This window comes from Blennius ocellaris, assembly GCF_963422515.1.
Source record: "Blennius ocellaris genome assembly, chromosome: 20".
NCBI classification, from domain to species: Eukaryota; Metazoa; Chordata; class Actinopteri; order Blenniiformes; family Blenniidae; genus Blennius; species Blennius ocellaris.
In genome coordinates, this window is record NC_137669.1 from 18,013,853 (window position 1) to 18,040,906 (window position 27,054).

The 27,054-nt window shown below is 45.8% G+C and overlaps 2 protein-coding genes across 2 annotated transcripts in view; one reads left to right on the forward strand and one right to left on the reverse strand.

Annotated features, from left to right (window-relative positions):
* Positions 1–477: 477 nt before the first annotated feature.
* Positions 478–3,913, forward strand: cyp51 (cytochrome P450, family 51). The gene is made up of 10 exons (XM_080516088.1): positions 478–679; positions 774–872; positions 1,173–1,349; positions 1,461–1,587; positions 1,683–1,857; positions 1,954–2,073; positions 2,163–2,358; positions 2,459–2,554; positions 2,651–2,819; positions 2,910–3,913. Exons 1-10 carry the CDS (start codon positions 521–523, stop codon positions 3,086–3,088), a joined length of 1,497 nt encoding a protein of 498 aa, XP_080372214.1. The 5' UTR covers positions 478–520; the 3' UTR covers positions 3,089–3,913.
* A 240-nt stretch (positions 3,914–4,153) lies between these two features.
* Positions 4,154–27,054, reverse strand: part of akap9 (A kinase (PRKA) anchor protein 9) — a 62,061-nt gene continuing 39,160 nt past the window's right edge. The window contains exons 22-55 of the mRNA XM_080516387.1: positions 26,397–26,559; positions 23,810–23,904; positions 22,539–22,656; positions 21,646–21,684; positions 20,448–20,680; positions 19,871–19,990; positions 16,504–16,680; positions 15,847–15,951; positions 15,024–15,176; positions 14,547–14,633; positions 13,057–14,088; positions 12,517–12,651; positions 12,374–12,418; positions 12,152–12,283; positions 11,893–11,937; positions 10,952–11,797; positions 10,695–10,752; positions 10,210–10,331; positions 9,840–10,028; positions 9,553–9,717; positions 9,218–9,323; positions 8,896–9,088; positions 8,473–8,623; positions 8,021–8,341; positions 7,411–7,698; positions 7,089–7,318; positions 6,499–6,604; positions 6,137–6,340; positions 5,833–6,033; positions 5,504–5,736; positions 5,323–5,417; positions 5,091–5,238; positions 4,861–4,991; positions 4,154–4,702 (exon numbers count right to left, since the gene is read on the reverse strand). Of these exons, the coding sequence (XP_080372513.1) occupies positions 4,659–4,702; positions 4,861–4,991; positions 5,091–5,238; positions 5,323–5,417; positions 5,504–5,736; positions 5,833–6,033; positions 6,137–6,340; positions 6,499–6,604; positions 7,089–7,318; positions 7,411–7,698; positions 8,021–8,341; positions 8,473–8,623; positions 8,896–9,088; positions 9,218–9,323; positions 9,553–9,717; positions 9,840–10,028; positions 10,210–10,331; positions 10,695–10,752; positions 10,952–11,797; positions 11,893–11,937; positions 12,152–12,283; positions 12,374–12,418; positions 12,517–12,651; positions 13,057–14,088; positions 14,547–14,633; positions 15,024–15,176; positions 15,847–15,951; positions 16,504–16,680; positions 19,871–19,990; positions 20,448–20,680; positions 21,646–21,684; positions 22,539–22,656; positions 23,810–23,904; positions 26,397–26,559 (6,510 nt within the window). The 3' untranslated portion in view covers positions 4,154–4,658. The remainder of the gene's footprint in view (positions 4,703–4,860; positions 4,992–5,090; positions 5,239–5,322; positions 5,418–5,503; positions 5,737–5,832; positions 6,034–6,136; positions 6,341–6,498; positions 6,605–7,088; positions 7,319–7,410; positions 7,699–8,020; positions 8,342–8,472; positions 8,624–8,895; positions 9,089–9,217; positions 9,324–9,552; positions 9,718–9,839; positions 10,029–10,209; positions 10,332–10,694; positions 10,753–10,951; positions 11,798–11,892; positions 11,938–12,151; positions 12,284–12,373; positions 12,419–12,516; positions 12,652–13,056; positions 14,089–14,546; positions 14,634–15,023; positions 15,177–15,846; positions 15,952–16,503; positions 16,681–19,870; positions 19,991–20,447; positions 20,681–21,645; positions 21,685–22,538; positions 22,657–23,809; positions 23,905–26,396; positions 26,560–27,054) is intronic.

Sequence of the window (27,054 nt, forward strand, 5' to 3'; positions counted from 1 at the left end):
AATAGTACATATAATACATGGACAATATGCATACAATATAAATACCGTAAATAGAAAATATACAATGATAATATATAGGATGTGGTTTTAGTATAAACAAATTCTCATGATTGTGCAGATATGCGACATCTAGGAATGTTAAAACGAGTAAACGTTAAACTACATCTACTAAAAGTTCTAATGAAATCTCATCTTGTAAAAGATATTTGTAAAGAATTTGGTAGTAAAATATGTAGATTGAATCAAAGTGCGTCCCGGTGTCCGGTTGGAGGGAGTGACATCATATAGCAAGACATCGGTTCAGGTACAAGTGACCAATCACAGCGCGGCCTGCGTGACTGACACCCCGCCAGCAGCCAATCGGGAGCCGGCGTTGGTCAGGCGGGGGCAGGACCTGCGCTTTGCAGGTAGGAGAGTGGAGGAAACATTACCGACGGTCCACTCAGAGTTAGTTCCCCTCACATCGACGGTAGCGCGAGAGACTCACCGTTCGCGTCTCGTGCGACATTCAGCGGCCAGGATGTCGATGCACTTGTACCAGATCAGCAGCCGGCTGCTGGAGGACACCGTGGAGAGGATGAACGAGAACCTGACCTCCGTGGTGCTGGCGGCCTCGGTCTTCACCCTGACCCTGGGTTACGTCTCCAAACTGCTGCTGAGGCAGTCTGACAGCGACCAGGTGAGTTTTAACACGTGACACACAGCATCCTGTCACACCCAGGCTCAGATCGAGGCTTTTAATGAGGTTTTTTTTGTTGTTGTTGTTGTTGCAGAAACCTCCACCTTACATCCCCTCCAGCATCCCCTTCCTGGGACATGCCATTGCATTTGGGAAAAGTCCCATTGAGTTTCTGGAACAAGCTTATGATAAAGTGAGTCTGCAGCTTTAAAACGTCATTTTTAATTATTGTATTATTCACGAGCTTTTAATTCCTCTATAACCATAAACTATAAGAAATACTCCCCTTCATGTAATGAAGTATTGTTTGTGGAAACTTGTACTTTATGCAGTATTATGTAATGTCCGTATCCTGTATAGTTTACAAAGGCAATGTGCTTTAAAGGTTGTTATTTTAAAATATGGAAAATGGATTCCAGAGATTGTTCATTACAAGGCTGAGATAAGTCAATAAAGAAACTGTTTGACTCTTGTCCTCCACCCTCTCGCCCAGTACGGCCCCGTGTTCAGCTTCACCATGGTGGGCAAAACCTTCACCTACCTGCTGGGCAGCGAGGCGGCCATGCTGCTGTTCAACAGTAAGAACGAGGACCTGAACGCCGAGGACGTCTACTCCAGGCTGACCACGCCGGTGTTCGGTAAAGGCGTGGCCTACGACGTGCCCAATCCCGTGAGTTTTGTCCAGAGCCCCCCCCCGGGTCACGTTCATCCCGTAACTCAACTGAAGTCCACAAAGGGGAAAAGACGGGTTCATTAAAACATGTCCGGTCATACGATGCAGATATTTCTGGAGCAGAAGAAGATGTTGAAGACGGGACTGAACATGGCTCATTTTAAGGAACACGTGAAGATCATCGAGGCGGAGACCATCGAGTATTTCCAGAGATGGGGAGACAGCGGAGAGGAAAGTAAGATTTAGTGCCTAAACCTGTGTTTGGTATTCCATGAGAGAATGCTGCCGCCCCGGCTCTGACTTTAGCTTTCTTTCTCTCGCCTGTGTCAGATCTGTTCGAGGCTTTGTCCGAGCTCATCATCCTGACGGCCAGCAGCTGCCTGCACGGGAAGGAGATCCGCAGCATGCTGGACGAGCGAGTGGCTCAGCTGTACGCCGACCTGGACGGAGGGTTCAGCCACGCTGCCTGGCTGCTGCCCGGCTGGCTGCCCCTGCCCAGCTTCAGGTACGTCCGTCACAGGCCGCCGCTCAACAGGCGCCGGGTGAATCTAATCCGGCCATCGAGAATTGACGTGTGACGTCTACCCGAACTCGTCTTTAGGAAGAGGGACAAGGCTCACAGAGAGATCAAGAACATCTTCTTCAAGGTGATTCAGAAACGCAGGAAATCCGGAGAGAAAGTCGACGACATCCTGCAGACGCTCATCGACGCCACCTACAAGTACGGCGATCGGCATTCACCCCCCACCGTGAACCACGATGTCGGTTTGAAGTGTGCACCAGTGATTCTCTCTCTCTCTCTCTCTTCAGAAATGGCCGGCCGCTGAATGACGACGAGATCGCCGGGATGCTGATCGGCCTCCTCCTGGCCGGCCAGCACACGTCCTCCACCACCAGCGCCTGGATGGGCTTCTTCATGGCCAGAGACAAGAGTCTGCAGGATCGCTGCTACGCCGAGCAGAAGGCGGCGTGCGGAGAGGAGCTCCCCCCCCTCGACTTGGACCAGGTGAGGTTCAACCGAAAGCCTTTTGTGGCACGCCGTTTTACCGCGGTGGTGACCCTCGCTGGTGCTGACCGGTCCACTTCCTTCCCGCCGTCGCCCTCAGCTGAAGGATCTCGGTCTGCTGGAGCGCTGCTTGAAGGAGACCCTGCGGCTCCGCCCACCTATCATGACCATGATGAGGATGGCTCGTTCTCCTCAGGTACTGACCAGCACATTTGCTGCCCCCCCTCTAACCCCCCCCCCCCCCGTGGGATATATAAACATCAAGACAACCTATTTCTGTGTGCGTTCTCAGACCGCTGCAGGATACACCATCCCGGTGGGCCACCAGGTCTGCGTCTCCCCGACCGTCAACCACCGTCTGCACGACACCTGGAGCGAGAGGATGGAGTTCAACCCCGACCGCTACCTCAGCGAGAACCTGGCCGGGGAGAACAAGTTCGCATACGTGCCTTTTGGAGCCGGTAGGACAAGAGAACGCACTTTTTTTTTTTCCAGCCACGCGTCTTTTCCGATCAACTCTTTTGAATCCTCCTTTCCCCGTCCCTCTCCAGGACGCCACCGCTGCATCGGGGAAAACTTTGCCTACGTCCAGATCAAAACCATCTGGTCCACGATGCTGCGCCTGTACGAGTTCGACCTGGCGGACGGCTACTTTCCCAGCATCAACTACACGACGATGATCCACACCCCGCACAACCCCGTCATCAGATACAAGAGGAGGACGCAGTAGGAGATGGGGGGGGGGGGACACATCCCAGGTTGTTCAAGGACGAGCCCGACGGGACTGGAAATGAGGAAGTCGTAGACGTGTGCACTTTTGAACGTCAAACCTGTGCTATTATCCTTTTGTTGTTCACGTCTGGAGTCGAGCTACTATGGTGTGTTCAGGCAGGTGGGAGCGGTCACACAGCAAGTTCTCAGAAATGTGACAAGACGAAATAATCATCAGCCAACGTATAAATGCGATTAAACAAGTACGGGCAATAATATTTATGCATTTTCTTATATTACATTCGAAACCACTTCTTGTAGGATTCATTGGCTGATTAAAGGTGAATAATTTTCACATTAACTGTAAAAACATGGCGATCGAGAAGTTCCGTTTCTGATGTACTTGTGAAAATGTGGGCGTCACAGTGTGTAGTGGTTAACACTCACCTCACAGCAGGAAGCAGGTTTGATTCCATCCTTTGGTGCCTTTCTGTGTGTGTGTGTGTGTGTATTTTCTCCCTCTGAAGTTTAAAGGCTTCCACTTGGCTTTTTCCCACCTGGAAGTACATTTCCCTGCTTCTTAGTTACTGATAAACACACAATATGTTTGTATGTCAGGACAAAAGAAGCTTTTCAGATATGTAAATGCTGTAATTCCAGTTGGGGTTTTGTTTTGAGTATTGTTTGGATTTTTTGAAGATTGATGTCTGGAAATCGGACGTTATGGGGAAATGTTATGTTTCAGCGGTAATATTCCGATATTCTTGCGCATTAAAGATGAAAATTATAGAACACTTGATATCTGTGCTTTGCAGGAAATATGAAATTCTGTGCTATTTTTTCAGAAAACAACAAAAACATTTAGCTGCACTGTGTGGCAGTTCAAAATTAATAAAAATCAAAAATGTGAATGAAATTTAAGGGATTCCAGTGTTGTTGTGCATCAAGTTACACAGGTTTGATTGAGTTTCTTTTTTAAACATGACTTTCGTCCACAAACCGCTAGAGGGAGCTCTCGCCGTTTGAGAATAGGAATAGATACATTCTATCCATCCGTCCACAAAAAGAACTCACTTCATTCAAATATTGTAGTCATCTTTATTTCAGTTTTTGACAAAATACCCAGAAAATTCAAAAGCTCCTACGGCTTTACAAAAATACGCTCTCTACAAATGTCTTCTGTGGTCTGTCCAGCCTAAACAAAACACAGTGTAGTGTAGAATATCCAGTAGCAGCCTCCTCAGCAGTAAACCCAAACATCCTTTACATAACGCTCCACCCATACAACACAGACGTATAAATTAATCACAGAGTCTTAAATTAGCATCAGACAAATATACACGATTGAAGGTCGTCCACTACAAGGAGGCGGATCCAGTTACAAACATCGCTGTTTTTTTTCAAGTGCTGGCGACGAGAAAAGCTTGAACAACAAACATGTCGTACACGAATTAAAAAAAAAAAAAAAAAAAGATCTGTTTTGGTCCACATGGAGATACAGTCCACAGCAGAACGATCGAAAACAGCAGAGCGCTCAGCACGAGAAAAGGCAACTGAGTTTCTTCAAGCCAAAGTAACTTGACGGCGTCTTATCTTCTCAAGCCAAAGTGCAATTGAGCATATGATGAAGCACCTGAGGAGGAAATACAAACCAGAGTCGTACGGGTGAGTCAATTAGCTGAACGTGGCAACAGCAGGAGGCTAAACATTAGTACTTCCTTTTTTCGCTTGTGCTGTTCATGTAAACAAGACAATCTGATCTCTCGATGGGGAAAACAAGTGATATGCTACCTGATGTGACGCTGCCCAGCCTCCTCTGCAGCGCCTCCAGTCTGGAGATGTAGTCGGTGAGGGCTCGGTCGGGGTCGTAGCTCTGCAGGTGGGAGCAGGTGAGAGCGCCGTGGTCTGCGGCTGAATGAAACCTGACGGCACATTGAACCACGTTGTGACACAAGTTTTACAAACAAAACACTACTCATACTGTATTTGTGTGTGAAGAGGTGAGTTGTTTGTTGTCGTACCGGTGGTGTGTTGACGAGACGGCTGATCGGGGGGATTCCCGTCCACTCCTCCCTCTGCTGGAGACGCCTCCACCTCCTCCTCTGTCTCTGTCTCTGTACATCTCCACGCTGCCGGGGTGGAGATATGGAGAGTCCCTCGCCTCAGTACCTGCACAAGATAAAGACAGGAGGAGTGAGAATCCCTTCAGGACTGATATGCAGTGAGGTAATATTCTGAGCTGATTCTCGCTACCTAAAATTTGTCCTGAACCGTTCTTGCTGATGATGCAGGAAGTCGTAGAGCTCATCCCCGTCGCCTTGTGCCACCGCTTCACCAGGAAACGCATCCTGGATGAACAAAGTTGCAAACGTCACAGTAATGATCACCGTTCCTCTGTGGAGAACCAATGAATGTGGAGTTTCCAGCAGCCGACCTGGAGAGGGCGATAGAGACTCGCACGGCGGAGCGGAATCGCATCAGACCCCGGCGCCGCTGGTTTAAGGACTCCAGGCCGGAGACCGACGGTCGGCCTCCCATCCTGGAGAGGAGCGTCAGCGTGGCCTCCTCACACTCCTGGAAGCCGCCCAGCAGTAACAGCAGGTATTTCTTCTGGTAGATCAGCGCTTTGCGGAAGCTTTCCGACCTCAGGTACTTCCCGTACATCCTCTGAAAGAGTTCAGTAAGAAAAAAAACCCCATTAGCTTGAATCACACTTGATGACCAAGTCTTTGGAAACAAGTGGATTGTTCATGATTTGCCGACCTTCAGTGCCGTGTTGTCAGCCTCCGGCCCGGTCATCACTCGCATGGTTTCGGCCCTGATCTCCCCCCGGAGTCGGGCCACCTGGGCCTGGGCGAGAAGCAAAGCTTTCTCCATGCGGATCTTCTCCCGAGTCCAAGCCTCCCGCTCTTGAGCGAGCAGCAGACCCGACGAGTCCACGTTGGATGCGTCTCGTCTGCTCGACTGCGTGAAGAAAATGCATCTTTATGAATCTCTATCTGAAAATGCAGCTTTCTCCGACGTGCCGTTTGTCCATTTCATGTTTTGTTTTTTTTGTGTGACTCACGCTGTTGTCCAGTCCCGGGGCGGCGTGCCGGTAGCGCCTCAGCTCCTCCTCCAGTCGGAGCGTGTGGTTTCTCAGGTCGTTCTTCTCCTCGGTCAGTCGGCTGACGAAACCCGTCAGCTCGGCGTTCTGTCTCAGCAGGCGCTCCGTCAGGGTGTTGGAGGAGCTGGAGGAGCTGGAGGAGACTCCCGCCAGCAGGGACGCACTCTGAGGGAGACACGCGGCAGATTGACAAGCCGCCGCCACCACCGTGTGGAAAAAAGCCCAGCGGATGTCACTTCGAAAACATCCGACGGCTCGTCACCGCAGCTGAGCCTCGCATCAAAATCAAACGTGAAGCACCGATGCAAACACCAGTGACTGACCTCGGGGGCGGCGGGGAGACCTGGGGACTGCTGTAACATGGCGATGACCTCATCAACGTTGGACTGGACCCAGGACAGCTCTTCACTCTCCACCTCTGCAGTCAGCCTGTGCAGCACACATTTACAACCGGTTCAGTTAAAGGCAGAGTGTTTCTGAGGTTCCTCGGATCTTTGGCCGGCAGCCAAGGTTTCCTATTCTTAAAGCTTCTGGTTTCTTTGTTTTTCTGACTAGACTGTTCTTTCCAATCCACCAGCTTCTGTGATTGAAACCTTCAGCCTGTAACAGTCCAGTTGACTTGATTCAACTGCTTTGGTAGTAAAAGAATAGAATTTGCATCGATAAAATCAGTTTAAATGAGTCATTTTTGAAAAGGTGGTGAATGTGTGGGGTTCATCTTCTCATTTGATTTGCTATAAAGTCAAAGCTTTGGCACTAAAAGCGTCATCGCCTTGAGATTTCAGCCTAAACTGAGACTCTGTTCCTCTGAGCAGGCTGATAAAAGTTCAACATGGTAACTTTGCTTTCTGGGGGATTTAAACCAAACATCCTTCACGACACCAACATCATGTGATTATCATCATCTGCTCACCTGCCAGTATTCTTGCCGGCCATGCTGCGGACCTTTGAGGAAATGAGGTGCAGTTTGCCCACGATCTTGTCGACTGTGCGCCAGGGGCCGTGGTGGAGTCCGCCGCCGTGCGCCGCGGGAGACGTCTCGCCACGAGGCGGCGCGCTGGAGCTCGCCGGCTGAACGTCTCCACTCTTCTGCTGGAGCAGCCAGTCTCTGGTGCGGTCGGCGGACTGGCGGTGATGTGCAGCCTGTTCAGATGACGGCAACCGTGGCTTTAATGCTCATAGTAACGTGATCAGATGCATAATTACAATCAAAAGGACGAAACTGCGTCACTCACACTCTGTCCGTCGGCCCGCAGAGGTCCACTCTCCTCCCTCCCTGCAAACTGCTGCAGCCTCTCCTCCAGCCTGTCCTTCTCTTCTTCCAGACTCATTCTCCTGTCCAGCTCCGTGTCCAGCTGCTCCTGGACTTCCAGCATCTGCACTTGCAGCGTCTCCAGTTGAGTGCGAGCCTCCAGCAGCGCCTCTTGGTCTCGTCTGGACGTCTGAGCCGCCAGCGTCAGCTCCTCGTCCCGTCGGATCACCTCAAGCCTCTGGGCCTCCACCTGACCGAGGAGCTGCACCACCTGGAGGGGAGGAATACACTTCAGTCGACAACCATCGAAACAAATGTGACTTTAATGCTGCAAGGAGCAAAGATCATCTTTAAGTTGTGTGTGAGTGAATCAAGTCATTTTTCAGAAAGAATAAAAAAACCCTCTATGGAAGGTAATCCACATCATAAACAACATCTCTACATGTCGTGAGCAGTTTGTTATTTTCTATCTTCACCGCTGAATCACTCGTTCAGCTGTGACTCATGTTTTTGGAACAGCGAGTTCACATTTGTATTGTTCGTCATTGTTTGGAGTGAATATCAGCCGAGCACGAAGAAAACAAACATCTCACCTGTGCGTGTTTGTCGTCCAGCTCCTTCTCCAGTCTTTCCAGCACAGTCCCTTCCTCTTGAGGGGCCCCGGGGTCCTCCCGAGCCCGATCGTCGCCGGAGGTCCGCAGCTCCCTCTCCCTCCCCAGAGCAGCCTTCGTCTCCTGGGCCCTGGCTCGCTCGGTGTCCAGCTGGACCTGGAGCTCCTGCAGGCGTCTGTGGAGGCCGAGGCGCTCCTGCTCGGACTGCTGGGAGAGCTGAGAGGACGCCTGCCTCTCCTGGTCCAGGGTGAGCTTCAGCTGAGCCAGCTGAGTCTTCTGCTCCTCCAGAGTGAGATTCAAGTCCTGATGGGGAAAAAAAAAAAGAGAACACAAATTGAAATGAGTACAATGAACTCAATCGTAAAAAAAAAAAAAAAAACACAGAAGGGAAGAATTACCAGAAACAAATTTACACTATAGAAATGCAGTCTCACCTCCAGTTCCTCTCGTTTGCTCTCCTCAGTCATCCCGGTGCGACATGTTTCTTTCTCCACAGCCCACTGAAGATCCCTGCTTCTCTTCTTCTCCTCTGTGAGCTGGTCGGTCAGCGTGTCCACCTCTGCAGCTTTCTGTGAAACCTCCGCCCTGTGGAGACAGTTCAAGGAGTCAACCTTCATCCGTACTGTCATTTTAAACGAAATAACCAAACTAAACCTGACTCAAAGAAATGTGCGTCCTTCTTTATGGTCCTAAAATGATCTAAACACGGTGTCCTTGCTTGTGCTCAACTATTGTCCCCGTGATTAAATCCACAGTGATAGAAACCCTCTATCATTTTATGTACTTCTATTATATCTTCCAGACGTCCTACGTCCATAAAGAAAAGATTTCTGGTTCAAACATATTTAATATCTAACCGGAGTGTGTCCAGCTCTTTGAGGTGTTTGTGTTGAGCCTTGAGCGTCGCCTCCAACTCCAGTTTAGTCTGGGACAGTTCGCTGTTCAGCTCCTCCAACAGCAGCCCGTCGACCTCCGCTGCTCCTTTGGAGCCGCCTCCGCCCCTCTGCTCCGTCGTGCTGCCTTCAGCCGGTCGGAGGGCAGGCTGGACCCCTGAAGTATGACGATGCAGAGATCAAAATCCCATTTTGCATTTAAATAACAGACCGCAGATGAGTCAATCATGACGCATTGGACTTGGATTTAAAGTAGCTTTAACAAGTAATTGTTATTGTGGACGACCTTGATGAATATGTTCCAGTTGACCACGTAGTTGCTGAAGCTCAGAGAGGAGACTGGATCTCTCTGCGGAGTGCAGTGAACTCATGGCCTCCCTGTGCTGGACGTCCTGTATCAGGATCACAACAACAATTGCATTTTTTTTTTTTAACAAAAGGTAGCAAGAGGATGTGTCGGTTTTCTCTACACACAGTGATTTAAATATTTTATCTTTATAGAAAATTATCCTCAGACCAATTTCAATTCTTTCCTTGTAAAGGTTCACCATCCATCACAGTTCAAAGACATTTTTCATATTTCTTGTTTCATTTCCATTTTTGTCTCGTGCAGCTATCCACCTGCTCGGCAAGTCTGCGCTCCAGCTGGTTGAGGTGAATGATGGCGTCATTGGTGTCGAGCAGGTCCAGCTGGCTGTAGAGGGCGTTCTTCAGCACGCCGCGCTCCCTCAAAAACACCTGGCGCACTGCGTCCAGGAGCTGCCGGCGCCAGTCCACACCTGACGACTGCAACGTGACGTGAACACAGAAGAACATACGTTTCGATTATCTGCTGAGGAGCCTGTTGGCCTTGGGAGGGGAGGAACAACTACACTACATGTATTTAAACTCAGAGGTCTTAGCCTGACCTGTGTTTCTGTGTGCGTCTGCATCTGAGTGATGAGGTTTTTCAGAGACTCCACAGTAGCCAGCAGTGCATCTCGCTCCTTCGGCCACCCCTGGATGTTGAAGTGGCCGACGGGCTCGCCTTCAGGGATGGGGAGCTCCGACAAAGACAGGACCTGCATGCCTTCTTGGTGCACCTCTCGGAGCAGCATCTAGTCACAGAAACATAGAAACACCTTCACAGTTAGTTTCAGTCTCTTTCGTGACGGTAAGAAACAGTCACAGTTCACGGATATGTTGCTAAATAAATCATCAATTTTTAAACATACATACAGTGGGACAAAAAAAGTTTTATTCTTCATCACTCTGTTAATGAATGAGTGAGATCTTTACCTTAATCCGATCAGACAGTGGGTCGTCCGTTTCTCTCCTGGCACCCTCCGGAGTCGCCCTGAACTCCTGCTGTAAACTTGGGAGGTCAAATCCAGTTCTCTGGCTGTAGTCTGAGCTGCTGTCTGCAACGTGACCAAAATAAGAACATTACTTTTATTTATTTATTTTTTTTAAACAATCAAAATGAACAGTGAAGTGACAAAACAAAATTGCTCTAGCAATAATCTAAAAAATGAATCAGCTTCGTAACATAATGCCAAACAGCAGCAGAGTTTCTGACTATGTTATTTGTTAGAATTAAAACTCAGGTTAACATTCATACTCTGACAATTTGTGGTCACTAAAAGCAAGATTTTGACTTTTTTGACAGAATACGAGAACCAATAAGTTCACGGAGTGCATCCTTCAACTTATTAAACAAGATTCTCTTCATTACAACTCGAGAAGAAAACTGATGAGGAAGTAGTAAATAAACTCCATCGTACCACTGGTGTAGCCATCCTTGAACTGTGATTGTGAGCGATCTTGTCTTAATGTGGAGACCTGGAGAGGAAGACATAAGATTAAAATAAGAAAATGTGACAAAAGGATAATTTACCCAGTGTTTTGTATCTAAAACCTTAAAAAAATGCATTAAATAAATCAGTTTTGCAGGCCTTTACTCAAGCATGGTATAAAGAATTCACAAAAAGCTGAATCTCGTTGGGAGTCGGACAAGTTTCTTCATGTTGCTGTGCCTCACCTCAGCAGAGCGCAGTTTGTCTATCACGGCCTTCAGGGCTTTACACTCGTCCTCCAGGGCCTGTGTGTCTCGCCGCAGGTTGTCGCTCTCGGAAATGTGCCTCGCCTCCATGTCCAGGATCTCCGCGGCGTGGAGCTCCTGCATCTGCACAATCTTCTCCTGAAACTCTCCGATCACTTCCTCCACCTCCTCTTTGGTGGCAGACTTCCTCTCCTGGCTGAGGTCGGACATTTGGAGCGGCGCGGTCTGCGTGAACGAGTCGGTGACGGCCACGCGCTGGTGCCCGGAGCCGCCGTTGGGACGAGGGCCGTGAGGTTTACTGGACGACTGGCTGGAAGTGGACGAGTTCTTCCTGGACACCAATTGTTTGTCTTTGGCACTACTTCCCTTCACAGCCGGCGGTTTGCTTCCTTTCCTTTTGGGCGCCGTGACGGAAGAAGAAGTAGAGGAAGGAGGTTGAGGAGACGGAGACGGAGACGGAGATGGAGAAGGAGAAGGAGGACCGGACTCTGCCGTCTTCATAACGGCCGTCCGTACGTTGTGAAGCTCCTCTTTCAGTTTAGAAACGGTGAGCTCTCGACTGTGCAGCTCCTCCTGGAGTTTCTCATTCTGCTGCTTGAAGCTGCCAACTTCTTCTTTGGTGGTTTCCAAATTCTTCAGGGCCTCCTGGAGCTCTTCTTTAAATTTAGAAAGTGAAACTTCGCTGCCCCGGAGTTCTTCCTGGAGCTTCTCGCTACGCTCCCTGGTGCTGTTCAGTTCTTCTTTGGTGGAAGCGGCTTCATTTTGGACCTCCTCAAGCTGCAGGAGGAGCTCTGTGCTGTCAGATCTGTCTTCATCGGCTTTGACCTGAAAAGTAAATTGGAACGTGATCAGAAGATACAAACACACTGAACTTCACTGTGCACAACATTCGATTTGAAATCAAAGTATTTCTGACTTACCTGGAAGATTTCTGCCTTAAGGTGAGCGATGGTCATTTCCCGCTCCTGAAGCAACAATCAGGAAAGAATTTTTAAAATGTCATTTAATTGAAAAATTATAACTGTAAACATTAGGGACTATATTTAACCTTGGTTATACAAGGATATATTTAATTGATTATATGATGTCAGTTTGTCTCAACAGAAGGTACAAAGCCGTCATGAAACCAGGTGATTAAAAAGAAAGAAAGACATTTTCAGTGTGTAGTTTAGTCTGTACCTGCAGCAGCTCCTGCAGCTTCTCCAAACTCTCTTTGCAGCTGTTCAGCTCCTCTTTGGTGACCGCTGCCTCATTTCGAGTCTCCATCAGTTCTTGTTGAAGCGCCAAGTCCTCGCTGCCGCGAGACGACGCCTAACAGGACAAAGGACGATCTGTTTAATCTGATTTGCTCACGTATGAGGAAAAACTGTAAAAAGTGTTTGTTTTTTTTTCTTTTCCAACCTCCTGAAGTTGCTCCTGGAGTCTCTCTATTATTGACGTTTTTTCCTGGAAAGAAAAGCAGAACCGTCAGTTTTACCAAACACTTGTAAATCCTCTCAGAAGTTGAATAAATCAAGAGTGAGAATCTGTTTGACATCACGTACTTGGAGCTCCTCCTCCAGTCGGCAGCAGCTCTGCTTGGAGCTGTTGAGCTGCTCTTTGGTGGTCGACACCTCGTCTCGAACCTCCCGCAGCTGCTGAAGAAGGGGCGACGTGGCCGGCTGCTCCTCAGAGGACGCCTAATGAAATGATCGCAAAGGTTTGAATTGATCGGACCTGTGCTGATCAGCAGGATCAGAGACGTCACCTTGATGAGCACATTGCTTTAATGAGTTATTTCCAACGGCATGTCTTGTGTTGGGGTTTGTATTTTTAAAGGTTTCTATCAATAACAGACGAGGGGCTTCGTGGCCCAGGGTTGTTGAGATGCAAAATAAAAATGTTCAATGCCACTCTGAAGTTTGTAAAAGTAAAGTTTCAATCCCAACAGACACTTGCTTTACATGGAGAAGGAAAAGAGAAAAAGTCCTGATCTGTTCAATAAAAGCACAAATAAACTTTTCACCTAATGAGGGACGTAAAAATGAGACTATTCCATGGCGAAAGAAAGTTCCTTCTAAACCCCTTCGCGGTGAGAGTCTCACCTCCACAGACGGCGTCCTCTGCTGCGTCCTGGTCGTCATCTGACTGAGCAGATCCATGAGGACTCCCAGCCTCTTCTCGTACTCCAGCACCTCCTCCTCTGGGCTGGCGAGGAGCTCCCTCTGGAGCTCCTGGTCCGTCTGCATCCCGCCGAGTCCCACCTCCAGCTCTTGGAGCTTCTGCGTCAGATGGACCACCTTCCCTTTGGTTGCTTGCGTCGACTGACCGGCCCCACTGAAGTCCATTTGGGGAAGAACAAGATCGCCGAAGTCTTGAACGTGGGCCTCGGCGGGTTTCTGTGGTTCCTGTTTGGACCCTGTTGGCTGCTGCTGCTGCTGCTGCTGCTGCTGCTGCTGCTGCTGCTGCTGGAAGGCCTCCAGTGTGGCCTGGCTGACGATTGCTGCTGCCACTCGTTCCCTCAGGTTTTCCTCCAGTTTGGAGATTCTCTGCTGGAGACCATCGGCGTGGCTTTGAGTCTGCTCCACAAGCAGGCGACAGCGGCTGACCTCGGAGTCCTTTTCGTCCACCAAGTCCTGGAGCTCCTGGATCTGGACGTCTAACTGCTCCACTCTGGACGCCGCACTCTGTTCCAGAGCTTGTACTTGCGCCTGCATGACGACGAGGCCTGCGGTTTTCTCCCTGAGAACTTCTTCGAGCTCCAACTCGGAGCTGTCCAGCTTTTCCGTCTCGGCTAAGGCTTCTGCGCTCTCTTTCAAGCGCAGGTACGTCTCCAGCAGCTTACTGTGCTCTGCTTTGAGTGTGTCCAGCTCTTTGGTGGCCAGGTCCATCCTCTGCTTCATTTCATCGTATTCCTCTTTACACACAACGCCCTCCAACTCCCCCTTTAAGTCTTCGTCCTCCTCCGTCGTCGGTTTTTGCTCGATGTTGGCCAGTTCCTGCTGGAGTCTTTCTATAACTGCATTCAGTTGGTCAAGCTCTTCCTCGTTATTCCTCTTTATCCGGTCCTGTTCACTCCACAGGCACTCCACCTGGGACTCCAGGTCTTTTATCAGGTCAGCCCTCTCATCAAGCTCCTAAAGAGTTAGATTTTAATCATTATTACATCAGGAAAATATCCCACCTGGAAGGTCCACGGCAATGCCTCTGTTCGATTAAACGTCTAAGTCCCCGCTGTTGTTGGTTCGATTGGACAATGTCGTTTTCACTGCCATATTCATACGACATTTCTGAACACGATTTGGATTAAAACAGCTTCACGGAGACTCAGAGGTTTAATAAAGCCACCTCACACAAACAAATGATCACCTCACAACAAAAGATGGCTCTGTGGATTTACTTACCGGGGCAAAACAAGCAAACAACAACCCACCCAAAATAAATAAATAAATAAATAAAAAGGAGCCAAAATGGAGCAAATAAAAATAAAACGTGGACAGTGACCCAAGTAAACACACACAGTGATGCACTTCCACGGAGCTATGCATATTCAAAATAGACTGGGGCTCTATTTTGAATATGCATGTGACGTTACCTTGTTATCAGAGGCTGTCTCCGTGTGTTGAAGCTTAGTGATCTGTTCATTAAGAACTGCTATTTCCCTGTCCTTCTCCTCCATCACCTTCAAAAGTCAGAGATTGTAAAGCGCGATGGCTATTAATAAACAATAATCCACTGGTGGTCAGCCTTGTGGCGGACTGCTGAAAAGTCACTGACGGAAGAAGAAATGTTGTTGGGAGCGGTTGTGAGATATGCATTGCAAAATAATGGGAAAATAATTGCCAAATAATATCAGCAGCATTGAGCAAGGGCTCTGTTTTTGTACTTTGTGAGCACAATAATGATTTGCGGTCGCTGCAATGATTACACACAAGCTTCATTGGGGACATCACAGATACAAAACTGGTCAGTGTTAAACAGATTTCATAACCAATATATAATGATTATCCATTTGCAATAATTCAGATTAAAAAAAAAAAGATAATTCTAATAAAACAGCGCGTCTCTTTACCTGAATCATGCTCTCCCTTGTTTCTAAGTATTGCTGCTGGCTGCTGATCTCCTTCTTCTGGATCTCCAGCTGCATGTGAAGCTGCTGCACCTCCTCACTCTTGTTCTCCAGCTCCTCTCTGAACTGCTCCAGCTGCTCCTCCAGGTTACAGATCTAATGCAGCAGCAAGAAAAACAAACAAACAAACAAAAAAAAAACTCAAGACAAGTGTTGAGACGTCTGAAAAGTGAAGCTAAACAACTGAAACAGTCCCTTTATTGTAAAATCTACAATCTGTTTGTTCTAATTGCATCGTAAAAAGATCATGCAATACTAATATATTCCCATGAAGTACTGCTGTGTTAGTATATTTTATTAAAGGCACATAAACAGAAATCTAGAAATGCAATACATTGTGAATGTTTTGATCTGTTGAGTGGTGGCACACCGATGTGTGTTCTGCAACGAAGAGAAAGTGATGAAAACTATAACTTCAAAATAATCGAAGGTCCTTTTACAGCCTACATGGCTATATATATTATGTTTATAAAAGAATATTACCAGGGATTTCCTCCTCAGGGCCCCTCTGGGATTTCTCTGGAAATGTTGTCTTTTTTTTTTTTTACCGTTCTTAAGGACTTGGTAACTTTGGTCTTAAAGAGTTAGATAAAATAAATCATCATTAAGATTAACTTCTACACTATTTCCTCATTGCTGTAATTAAAAAAAGGTCAGTGACCAGATCAAATAAATGTCTGGGCTGTTTAACATTTTGTGGTTTATTCCCCGAAGAAATCTGCTCCAAGACACAGATCTAATGACTTTACAAGCTTTAAAAGATTACCTCCTTCTCTTTCCGCTCCAGCGCCTCTCTCTCCGTTTGTAATTGCGTCTCCAGCGTGGGCTGTTTCGTCTCGGTGATGGATGCATGCTGCTTTTTCTGTTCGACCTGCAACACACAGCAACGCACGAGAGAGAAATTTCACGAGCTCAGCAGTTATTCACAATGCGCGCAGGAAATCATGAGCGAGCCGCCTCAGACCAAATCAATTTTTAAAAAAGGGACTCTCGCCGCAAAATGCGTGCCGACCACACTGAACACGGCGTGATGCAACTTCCACTCAGTAAACGCCAGGCTTTTCTTCACCGCTTTTGGTTTTTGTTCACTCACTGCAGCCATTCAGCAACACTGGGGGGCAATATTGACAGTCGCTAGCGGTAGCTCAGAGTCGTCACTGAGCGCAGACTGAAGTAGACCCACCCACACATTGTTCTTCCTTTGCGTGCGTCCCGACCCTCCTCCCATTCCTCCTCTAGCCGTCACCTCATCTCCACTCTCACACACACACACACAGCCTCTGCCCTGCTCCACAGCTATTGTTCACATTGCCTTTCCTCTCTTGCTGCCTCTGCTTCAGTCTCCAGAGCATCATTCATCTGCCTTCACTCCCCCCCCCCCCCCCCCCCTCCTCCTCCTCCTCCTCTCCCATCCTCTCCTCACCTTCTCCAGGGACTCAGCGCTGGCCAGCAGGGCCTGCTCCAGCTCGCGGATGCGGCTCTCCAGCTTGTCAATCTCTTCGTTGCGCTCTCCCAACTCACGACGCATCTGCTCCGAGCTGAGCAGCAGCTCACTGCACCAATCCGCCTTCTCCTTCAGCTGGGAGGTCAGCTGGTCCACCTGGTAGTGAGAAAAGACAGAGAGAGAGAGAGAGAGAAAGAGGACAAGGGACAGAGAGAGAGAGAGAGAGAAATGATGGGCGAGATAGAGAGAGGGGGGGGCTCGTTTAATGAGATTCACGCTCAGACACTAGTCACTACAGCATAGCTGGTACGTGAACAGCTAGCTGAGGGTCAGCTGATCCACCTGAGAAAGGAGGAGGGGCAGACTCGGAGTGAAGAGAGGTGCAGGGACAAGAGCGGGAGAGAGAGAGATTTCAATCAGGGAGGCACAAAGCACAGAGCGAAACAAAGCAGGAGGACGGCTGGCAGGTAACTGATCCACCTGTGAGATGGGAGAACATCAGCAGATCATTGAGGAGGAGGAGGAGGAGGAAGAGGAGGAGGAAACAAACAAGAAGGAGGTTTGTTTAGGATCAACTGAGAACAATTCATATGTTTGTGGAAAAAAAAAGCTTCCTGCCTCATTTGCCTGTATTGAAAATTTAAAACGCACATCTTTTCATACTACTTCACTAAATATAAAAACCATGTTCATGTTGGTGCTTCTGCAGCGAATGAGCCATTTAAAGTGAACACGTTTTTACTTCACGAGAATCTCCCATGTGGTTCATGTGTGGATTAAGTTTTTCTGTCCAATTTCTTGTCCGACAAGCAGGAAAAAAAAATTGGCCAGGAAGTGTTTTCTGCATCGGCACGGCAGCTATTTAAAGCAACTTCACGAGAGTTTGAAGACGATATCTCGGCGAGGGATGAGAACAGGCACTTTATATTAAAGCAAGCTCAGCAGTGTGGAAATGACATGTTTTGCATCATAATGAACTTCCACCCAAAGCGAGCCAAAATAATTATAAGTGACACTATTCATTCGCAAGTATAAGATAATGATTTTTTTTTTTTTTTTTAATCTTTGTTCTCAACCTTTTAATGATCTTAGAGGCACTAAGATGTGGTTAATTAGTTGTTTTTCCTCTCTGCAGTCGCGGACTGATAACATTTACTGTTTGAACTTCTCAGCCGCAGATTTTAAATTGTGTTAACAGTTTGTTTTGCAAAGCTGTATTTATTTTTTTTTAATGGGGAAAATTGAAGTCAAACGTGGATGCCTGGGTGAGGGAGAGGAAGAAGGGCAAAATGAGGTTTGGTTTTTTTTTCCCCCCACACATACAGGAGAGGAGAGAGACGGTCTTGAGCGAGACAGACATGTCATTATCGGTAAAGGAGGGCAGGAGGGCAGGATCACTAATAAAAAATAAAAAAAATGCACTATTTACTCTCTGGGGAAGACTTACTCTACATGTAGCTAGAAGCAATACCTTAAAGGTTACTCCATCCACCTGCAATAGCCACAGGACAGAGAAGGCAGATGCACAAAGGATCACAGGGTGGAGAGTTCAAGGAGTGAGAGGGAAGCACAGGAAGAAAAAAGCACTTTGTGATTAAAAAACTACTACAGGAGTCTGTGGAGATTACAGAAACGCTCAGAGGTTGTCTAAAGGGTGTCTCGGTGTAACCATCAATTGTCCATTTAATAAGTGTCATTTACTTTACCAGTGGTCGTAATGTTATGGCTGATTCATTTAAGGTAAATGCTTTTCAATATGACAAATTAAAGTACAAATTAAAACTGCACTCACAAAGTTTTCTAACTTTAGTGATGATCTAACTCATTCGCCCCCTGAGCAAAGAACTGACTAATTGTTTCATCTGTTGAAAAGTGACGAGTACAAAAGACCCGAATCCCCAAACTGCTTCTTCTCTACGGACAATCTTTTTTTATTTTTAATACTTAAAATAATTGTGAGTTACATTGACCGGCCACATTTCTGAAGGAAAATGTGCGTTCCTTATGTGCTCCTTTGATTGGTTGGAGGATAGAATCCTATATAAACACTCGTATTGGTCTGCAGCTTCATGACAACAGCATCAGAATTAAATTTCTCCTTGCCCACAGTGAAGCAGAAGCCTGACGATGACTGGATATGAAGGATGACAATTAATAATGAAATTACTGAGGGGCTAAACGGTGCTATCGTCCCAGCTCATGAGGACTAATGTGACAAAAGTGATGCATGAAAACCAGCACCTTCTGGCTATTTGGGCTATTTAGTATCAACAAAGAATAGGACAAGTCTTCTTCTATTAATGTCATGAATATTTGTCTCTGTTCAAATCACGTTGTTATGACATGATGTTTGCCGATTAAAAATAAATAGTTCAGGACAGAGCCAAGCACGGGAAGTTATAAGAAGTTAATTTCATGAAGAGTGGAGAGGATCAGCAGTGGCATCTGTGGGAAACAATCCTGAGAAGAATGAAGACAGAAGATGATGTTCAGTCTGACGGATCACAGTGTCGGTGTAAATGAAGATATCCTCCCTCAAAGCAGACATTGATTTATCCATGCCCTTACAGGGAGAGAAACAAATTGCAAACAGAGCACTGACTTACTAAAACTTTCATCAAACAGCTGATCGACACATCAAATCAGAGGAGTTGCTTTTAGCCTGGAGCTCGTGTTTGTAGTGGGTGGCATTACTGCAAGAACAGCATTATTCACATCTCAAATTTTTTTACATTTTTTCTTTAGATGAGCTGTATTTAGTGAGTTATTCTGTTATTATGCAACATGTATGTAATTCATGTGACCCTTTTGTCTCTTGGTTTCTACTTTTGAACATTGTTTTCAAAAGTGATCTATGAATAACTGTCTTTGTTATCATTCTCATTACTACTATTATCATTATCATTGGGTGGGAGTGGTACAGCTGGTAAAGCTTGTTTTTCAATTAAAATGTGCTTTTGTTTTACTAATGAAGGCAATTTCATAATTAACTTATATTTATGAAACATTTTGTATTAAGAGCTAAAAAAAATTATGATTACTCAATGTTTATTTACATTGGCACATTTTCAATACTATCTGCCTAAAGATTTACAGGTTCTTGTAGTAACTGATGCTGGAAGTGAAACCTGTAATTACACAACTCACAGTGGATTTAAACGTACAAACACTAATCTTTCGCTCACCTGCGTTGTGTTCCCACAATTCGGTATCATTTCGGAGGTAATTCTACCTGCTGCATTGTTCTGCTGAGTGACTCTGAGCGCAGTGTTATGCTCACAAAATAAGCGGCCGGCTCTCTAACAGCCTGCCCCTCTGGCAGGGAACGGAGCGTTTCTCCTGTTACCTCTCGGTTTCTTTGCTCAGAGCCGGCCTGAAGCTTCTGTGGATTCTTCAGCTGCTGCTCCAGTTTGTGGATCTCCTGCTGGAAGAAATCCCTCTCGTGCTCTCGGTCCACAGCTTGTTCCTGTACGATCCGAGGACGAGACAAGGCAGAAGAAAATCATAAATATAGAATTTTAGAAGCGCGGAGAAGATTCCAACAAATATTTGAGATGTTGATGCAGCTTTCAAACTGCGCCAGGTTTAGTTCTGCTGATTGTTCTTGTTAACAACACCCGATTGATTTGATGCTATGAATTTACGAGTCGGCTCCTCCCTTCTTTACCTTTTACTACATAGTCAATATACGGCTTCACGTACTTGAGCTGTAAACTACAGCTGACTGGGAGCCTTTTTATTGAGAATTGTGAGCAGCAGTTAGTGCTGCTAGTTTGCTGCTGATAGTGTGAATAACTTGATCACTTGGTGTGAGCGGAGCCATCTGCAGCTCAATGCGACTCGATGGTGGCTCAACCGAACACGTCCACGATATCTAATGAAGCTCTGTGCACCACGGTACACATGTTTACGTTAGGACTTACGTCGAGGAACCTGCGGTTCTTCTCCAGCTGTTTCTCCAGAGCCTGGACTTGCTGCCGCAGGTCTCCGTTCTCGGTGGTCTGGGCGTGCTCCAACTCGATCACCCTGTTCACCTGCTCCTCCAGCTCCGCCTCCAGCAGTTTCACCTGCTTCAGGAGCTCGGTGTTCTCCTTTTCCGCCTGCCGCTGGACCTCCACCTTCTCCTTCATCAGCTTCTCCGTCTCGTCCAGCAGGTCTACAAGGAGACGATGCAGGGAGGAGGGAGAAGTTAGGCGATACATATCCACTAAAACGAGGATATCTTGGGTTAATTAGTAGTTCAGGTTTGATTTTCATAATGAAAAGAATTCTGAGGTGGAACTGAAGAGTCTGAAGTGTGTGAGCCTTGTTAGGTTTCGATTAGTATTCTTCTCATAGCCAAAACCAACTTACTTGTGAACAATTATAAAGTCCCTTACTTTAAATTTTTTTTACCAATTCTTCTTTCAAGGCTTCATCTGATTTACGTCAGACTCTTCCAACACCTCAGTCATTTTTTTCCCCCAACATAATATCCAGATACCAAACATGATCCCCATCCACGATGCCTCTTTGCCCCTCTGCTGCCACCAGTAAACGCCCCACACCGGTTCACCCAGGATCAAACCCCGCAGGATTAGTGCAAAAGTAACAGGGTGAGAAGAGTGCAAATGACAGACCAGACAGACGGACAGTCCAGACATTGCAATATCCATGCCCAATAAGCATTTACAGGTAGGGAAAGAGGAGTTCCTCAACAGCCAATCATCTGATTCAAAGCAATGCTGCAAGCAGCATGACAGAATTTAACAATAAAAAGCAACTAACATTAAAAAAAAAAAGTGCAATTGTTTCAGTGCATCAATGATTGGCAATTAGGAAAATAATGACTACATATAAATGTCTTAAGGTAACTCTAAGTTTTAACATGCTAAATTAAGCGCCAACACCAAGTCCAAGACATTAAAAATGACACATCAGGACAAAATCAAAATGAAAAGCTGAAGCAAAGGTTAGTGATTGGGCTGAGTGAGTTGGCGAGCCCGTAGCAAGCAAGTTTCAAGCTTTGTTGATTAGTTGGCGGTTTAAAGGGTTAGAGAGATTATATATGGACATGTAATGCCACTCGGCTACACAGTTAAACATATAGATGCGCGCGAGCCATGCTCAAAGTGGACACACCTGCTTCAGGTGCTGCAACCAATGCAGCTTCAACTAGGCCTACAGGAGAACAAGAAAGCACAGGAATTTAACATGCCTTTTTTTTTTGGTTTGTTTTTTTTTCATGAACAGGAAGACTTTCAGATAAAAGATTGGAAAAATGTGAAGACAGGATGGCAGAGTTCTTTTATTCTGTTTTAACAGACGTAGGAGAAAGTTGGAGAAAAGCTGCTGAACCTGAACGATCCCCGGTTTACATTCTTAGATACAAAACACTCACCTTTATAATGCAAGAACAAACTCATGGGATACCTTTTTGATAAAGCAGTGCAACATTAGCTCAAACAGTTATTAAGCTTCGTGCTTATAAGCAAATAAGCTAAAGAATCTGGAAACTAGTGGTTTCAAATGAAGACGAATGAGTAAAATAGAAATGAATTACTGACTTTTGTCTGTGGGTTTTTATCCAGTCACCCACACTGCCTCTCAATTAGAGCTCATTAATTATTTCGCATGATCATGAGAGTCCAGTAACACAAGAGTGACTTAAAAAAAAAAAAAAAAACCCCAGCGCAATATCTGTGAGCTGAAGCGTTTCCCAAGAAACCGACATACAAACTCCCATCACGCTATATTAGGAGTGTAATAATAAATAAATAAATCCTGCTGTAAGACCAGAAGCTGAAACTTCATCTAATCAAGCCGCATATTCCCTTAATCCAATGCATCATTGTAATGCAACAAACATAAAAGGCTTCTTTATTTCTCCATGCAATTTAATGCTTCTGTCAACAAATCTGACCTTGCCCATTACATTTCCTTCGTCATATATTTGACTTTCAGCTGCACAACGATTAAAAGATAACCCGTGGGACTATTTTTCTTCCTCATTAAGGGAGCGCGTGGATACGTACGGAGCTCTCGGGGCCCGGCCTCCTCCCTCATGGCGTCTTGTTGCCGTGACAGCAGCTCACGCTCTTCCTGCATCTCAATCCTCTCCTGCTCCAACTCGTGCAGACGGCAACTCGTCACCTGCAGGAAAAACAGCCACTTAAAGACACTCTCCCCATCACTTTGCCATTAGACATTGAGGAGAGAACTAATAAAGGTAGTGCAGTAGCTTGTAGACGAGTTCCCCAACCTGAATAAAGACCAGACTGACTGAGCTGAAGCTCAATAACCACAATTCATTTGTGGAAGCGGAATTGAGAAAGTGGCAATACAGTTTGAGACACTGGTGATTGACAAGGACATTACAATCACATGCAGTTTGGGTTGGCCAAAAATTGCAAAACTGCAATTACTGGCCCAGTATAGTGTCATTCTTCAGATAATAATGCAAGTCAGTGTCCAGTGTATCTCACTTTATGAACCTGTAACCTGGGAGGGACACTTTTTAGCCCTGTTTTGTGATGAAAAATTAAAAACCACCACAACCTTGTACATTATATAAGGTTTGAAGTTCAGTTTTTTGGTTAAGGGCCACAATCAGGTTGAATTTCATTATTAACATTTAACTGTGATGGTAACTATTTCATAGTATGTGGAGAGGATAAAGACTGAGTGCATTAGAGAGACAGCTTCCTGGGAAAGTGAGGGTGATGAAGTTCAGATGATGCGTTCATGAAGCAGAGATGATACGACGAGGGAAAATGATGGAGGTGCCAGGAAAGAGAAGAATAGCGAGGCCAGTGAGGAGGCTGATGAACACAGTGGGGGGGATAACAATACAGGAAACAGGAGGTTCTATAGTGCCTGTCTTCTTTACAATACCCTCTAATTGGGAAAATGCCCCGAAGATAGAAGGGTTTTAATGATTAAGGTAGAGGATTGTGCAATCATCATGTCAACGAGATGACGTTATAAAGTCACAACTGCAAGTTTACATGTATGTTTTCCTCAAAATGAAGTTCGAAAATCATGTTAAAAAATATATATTGTTGCAATATTACCAATTATTTCACAGCAATGAAGCTCTCTTTTCTGACATTTGAACACCTATAACCTGAATATCTATCGTGAATGTAGGGTAAATTTGAAACCGGCTCGAATTCAGACTTGTGTGACTACTTGCGTCACACAATATGTGTCAAGAGGCCAAATCTACCGTTGACGTCACCAGGTCACTGCACTCCCACTCCAGAATCATTATTCTTCCTGGCCTCTGCAGCCGGAAGCCCCTCACCTGCAGCTCCTGCTCCAGACTCAGCTGGAGTTCCTCCTTCTGACGCAACTGCTCCTCCAACGCGGTGCGCTCACCCGTGTAGCCATCAATCAGACCTGAGTGTGAACACAGAGAAGAACAGTTGACTGGAGCACTGATGTGTATTCTTTGTTTGACTTTAATTTTCATTGATTTTATCTTAGTTATTATTATTATTATTTTTTTTTGCATTTCTGCTTTCTTCCATTCGTGTATTCAAGTAGCGAGAGGCTTTTGTTTGGACTTGTTCAGCCTCAGTCAGACACGTAAGGCAGCCGTCCAGATGAATGAGCGACTCGGCAGAACGATGAGAAATCCAAGGTTACCATCGACACGGGTACGTGCACATAAACGCTGGCGATGAGCATAAGTAAGGACGTCTGACCCATTTTGCTTGACGTGTAGAATGAGACCGAGCCGTAAACACAATGGAACGCTCCATCATTACAGTACTGCTCTGTCACAGGTCAGTAAGCATTAGGCAGCGGGACAGCATTCACTTCATAGATACGGGAGAGGAGGAATTCACATACAGACTGATGACAAAGCGCTTCGTCTACTGTAAAGCCTCGCTCTTAATCAAGTGAATTTATATTACTGCAGCTTGTTTGTGGATGGTGATATCTCACAGGGCTCTGGACTGAAAAGACAGAAGGTAAATGTCACCTGAGTTGTCAGGAGGTTTTGTTTATCTCGGGCGGCTTATCAAGAACCACAGTTGACTTACAATTTGCCAAAGGAGGAATCTCTCCTTAGATACACATGATCAGCAGCGAAGAAGCTTTCACCTCATAACACGGAGTGCTGTGAGGAATCCAGACTCGCAATTACTTCATTAAAACATTATTCATGTACTGAGTAACGAGAAATTTCTCCATTTGTAACGTAACAGTAATAGACATGATATCTTCCATCACTCAGTGAGCAGGATGGCTTTTTTTCCCCAGATTGAGCTTGTCTCTTGGGTTTAATTCAAAACCAGTTTGTGAAGGACACACCCCGAGCTTCTTCACCTGCCTGGATCATGAGCACAATAGAACAGTTTCTCTTTCAGCTCGTTGGTATTTGTCCAAGAGACTCGAGCTTAAGAGATTTCAAACCCTCCCGTAGAGATAATGTTGACGCTTCTGGCTTTGACATCCGACATTTACGATGTTTATCCTCCATTTTAGCAAAAATTACTTTGACCAAATTGACTGACAGAAACTGACGTGGCAGTGTCTCCTGTCTGTGATTTTCTTTCAGTCATTTTGTGAAATGTGCATATAATGTGACAACTGGCTGTTTTTTTGGGGGGGGTTTCCTTTTCAATTTTACTTTAAAAGATTTTGGAGTTAACTTTCCACTTATCAAAAAAGCCCAATTGGTGCAAAAAAATGTTTTTTTATGTTTTGGACTAGGTATACGGTAAATATTTTAAAGAAATCCTGCTTGAAATTTATGACATGCAATACTGGATATATTCTGATGCATCTGCAAAAAATATTATGACAATGAAAAGTATGGGTAAAACTAAAACGTCTGACAGAGATAGTTTATCTTGGATAATGCATTTCAGATTTTTTACTTATTAGCTAGAAATAAAGAGAATAAATTGCTTGAAACATTAAAATTTTCATGTAATGAATCCAAAAAACAAAATACTGAAAAAATAATAAGTATGTGAACTTGGAATGAAAATAATAAATTAGAATAAACTCTTCACTTCCTGCTATATTCTGAGTTGCCTTGTGATCTTTGATTCATCTTTTCTAAAACACTCTTTCTGCAATTTTCTGACAGCTTTGCCGTCTTTGATCAGCTTATCAGTTATCAGCAAATATTGACTGAAACCAAACAATGAAGCAGGATCTTTGTGAAGCAATCAAAGACACTGCAGGATTCAGAATGACGACGCACTCACCACAACCCAGAGAGTCCAAGAAGCCAAAGAGGAGGAAATGATTCTTATTCTCTGTTGAGGTTGAACTGAATAAGGAGTCTAAATGAGCGTTGCAGTCTGTGTGTGTGTGAGAATGGATGTGGTTGGAACAGTTGACCTCGACAGATCAGCTGTTTCTGACATGTGAGGGGCGGCAGGTTTTCAGTCCAATCGAGCAAGAAATCTGCCAAGGCGTTCAGATTTGCCTCGAAGAAGCGAAAATACCACATGACATAATAGCGAAGGTAACGTCCCAGCTCTGACAGATTTTCAATTCTGTCTCCACTCGGACACAATCAAATGTTGAAATCTTTGTCGGACCCACTGACAATTACTCTCCATTTGGCGAGTTCAAACCACAGATGGTCTTGCGTTCCTTTCCACTCCCTCTGAAACAGCTGATCCCATCAGTCCCTGCAATTCGACCCTCCTCCGAACACATGCATTTTCACATGACCACACTTTACATAGACTTTTCTGTATAGATTCTGACATACAGACGCACATTTTAACGTCACCAGTGTTCACAGAAAAACAGCTTTTCCTATCAAAGATGCTTCAGAGGGAACAATGTATTTTTTCAGCGCTCACCAGGATGCTACAAATATATGATCTATCTCTGTTCCTCCGTGGTGAACGTAGATTTACCCTCAGCGTGGTGGAGCTCCAGGGCCAGCTGCTCTCGTGCCCGAGCCTCCTCCGACAGTCTCTCCTGCAGCTCCTCTTGCTTCTGCAGCAGCTCGTTCATCTCCTGATTGCGGCGGAAAGACTCCCGCATCAGCTCGGTCTGGGTGATCCGGGCATGTTCCAGCTACGGGGAGCAGAGGAGCGAAGACATGACAGAATATTAGCTCATTTTATAGAAATTTACTATTTTCCTTGAAGTAAAGAGTTAGGTTGGTTACTGAGGATTTTTTTTTTTTTTAATTCCCACGAACAACAGATGAGCCATAAAATCTGTATCTATGAGCCTGATCAAGTTCATGTTTGCTTAAGGTTGTCAGAGAAGTTTCAGTTTAACTCCATTACTGAGGTTTTGGAGTGCCGTGGCATTACACTGGATTACACTCAGTAGAGAAATCTTTTTAAACTTCTGGTCACCCTATTAACACAGATGAGTGTGGAATATTAAGGACACATTTTATGACAGTCACTGAAGTGGTGAACTCCATCCTGCAAGCAGTGGTGTCCGGTCGTGGTTCTGAAGGACCCTGTCCTCCATGTTTTAGCCGTCTCCATGCTCGCCTCTTTGCAATAATTACCTCAAATTCAGTGATTTCTGCACAGCTTCATTCAGCTCCACTCA

What these genes read in the sequence shown, in the direction of transcription:
- cyp51 (XM_080516088.1), top strand. Translation starts at nt 521, where the DNA reads ATGTCGATGCACTTGTACCAGATCAGCAGCCGGCTGCTGGAGGACACC. An exon ending in CTCATCGACGCCACCTACAA is followed by an intron (nt 2,074 to 2,162) that starts GTACGGCGATCG and finishes CTCTCTCTTCAG; the next exon opens with AAATGGCCGGCCGCTGAATG. An exon ending in ATACGTGCCTTTTGGAGCCG is followed by an intron (nt 2,820 to 2,909) that starts GTAGGACAAGAG and finishes GTCCCTCTCCAG; the next exon opens with GACGCCACCGCTGCATCGGG.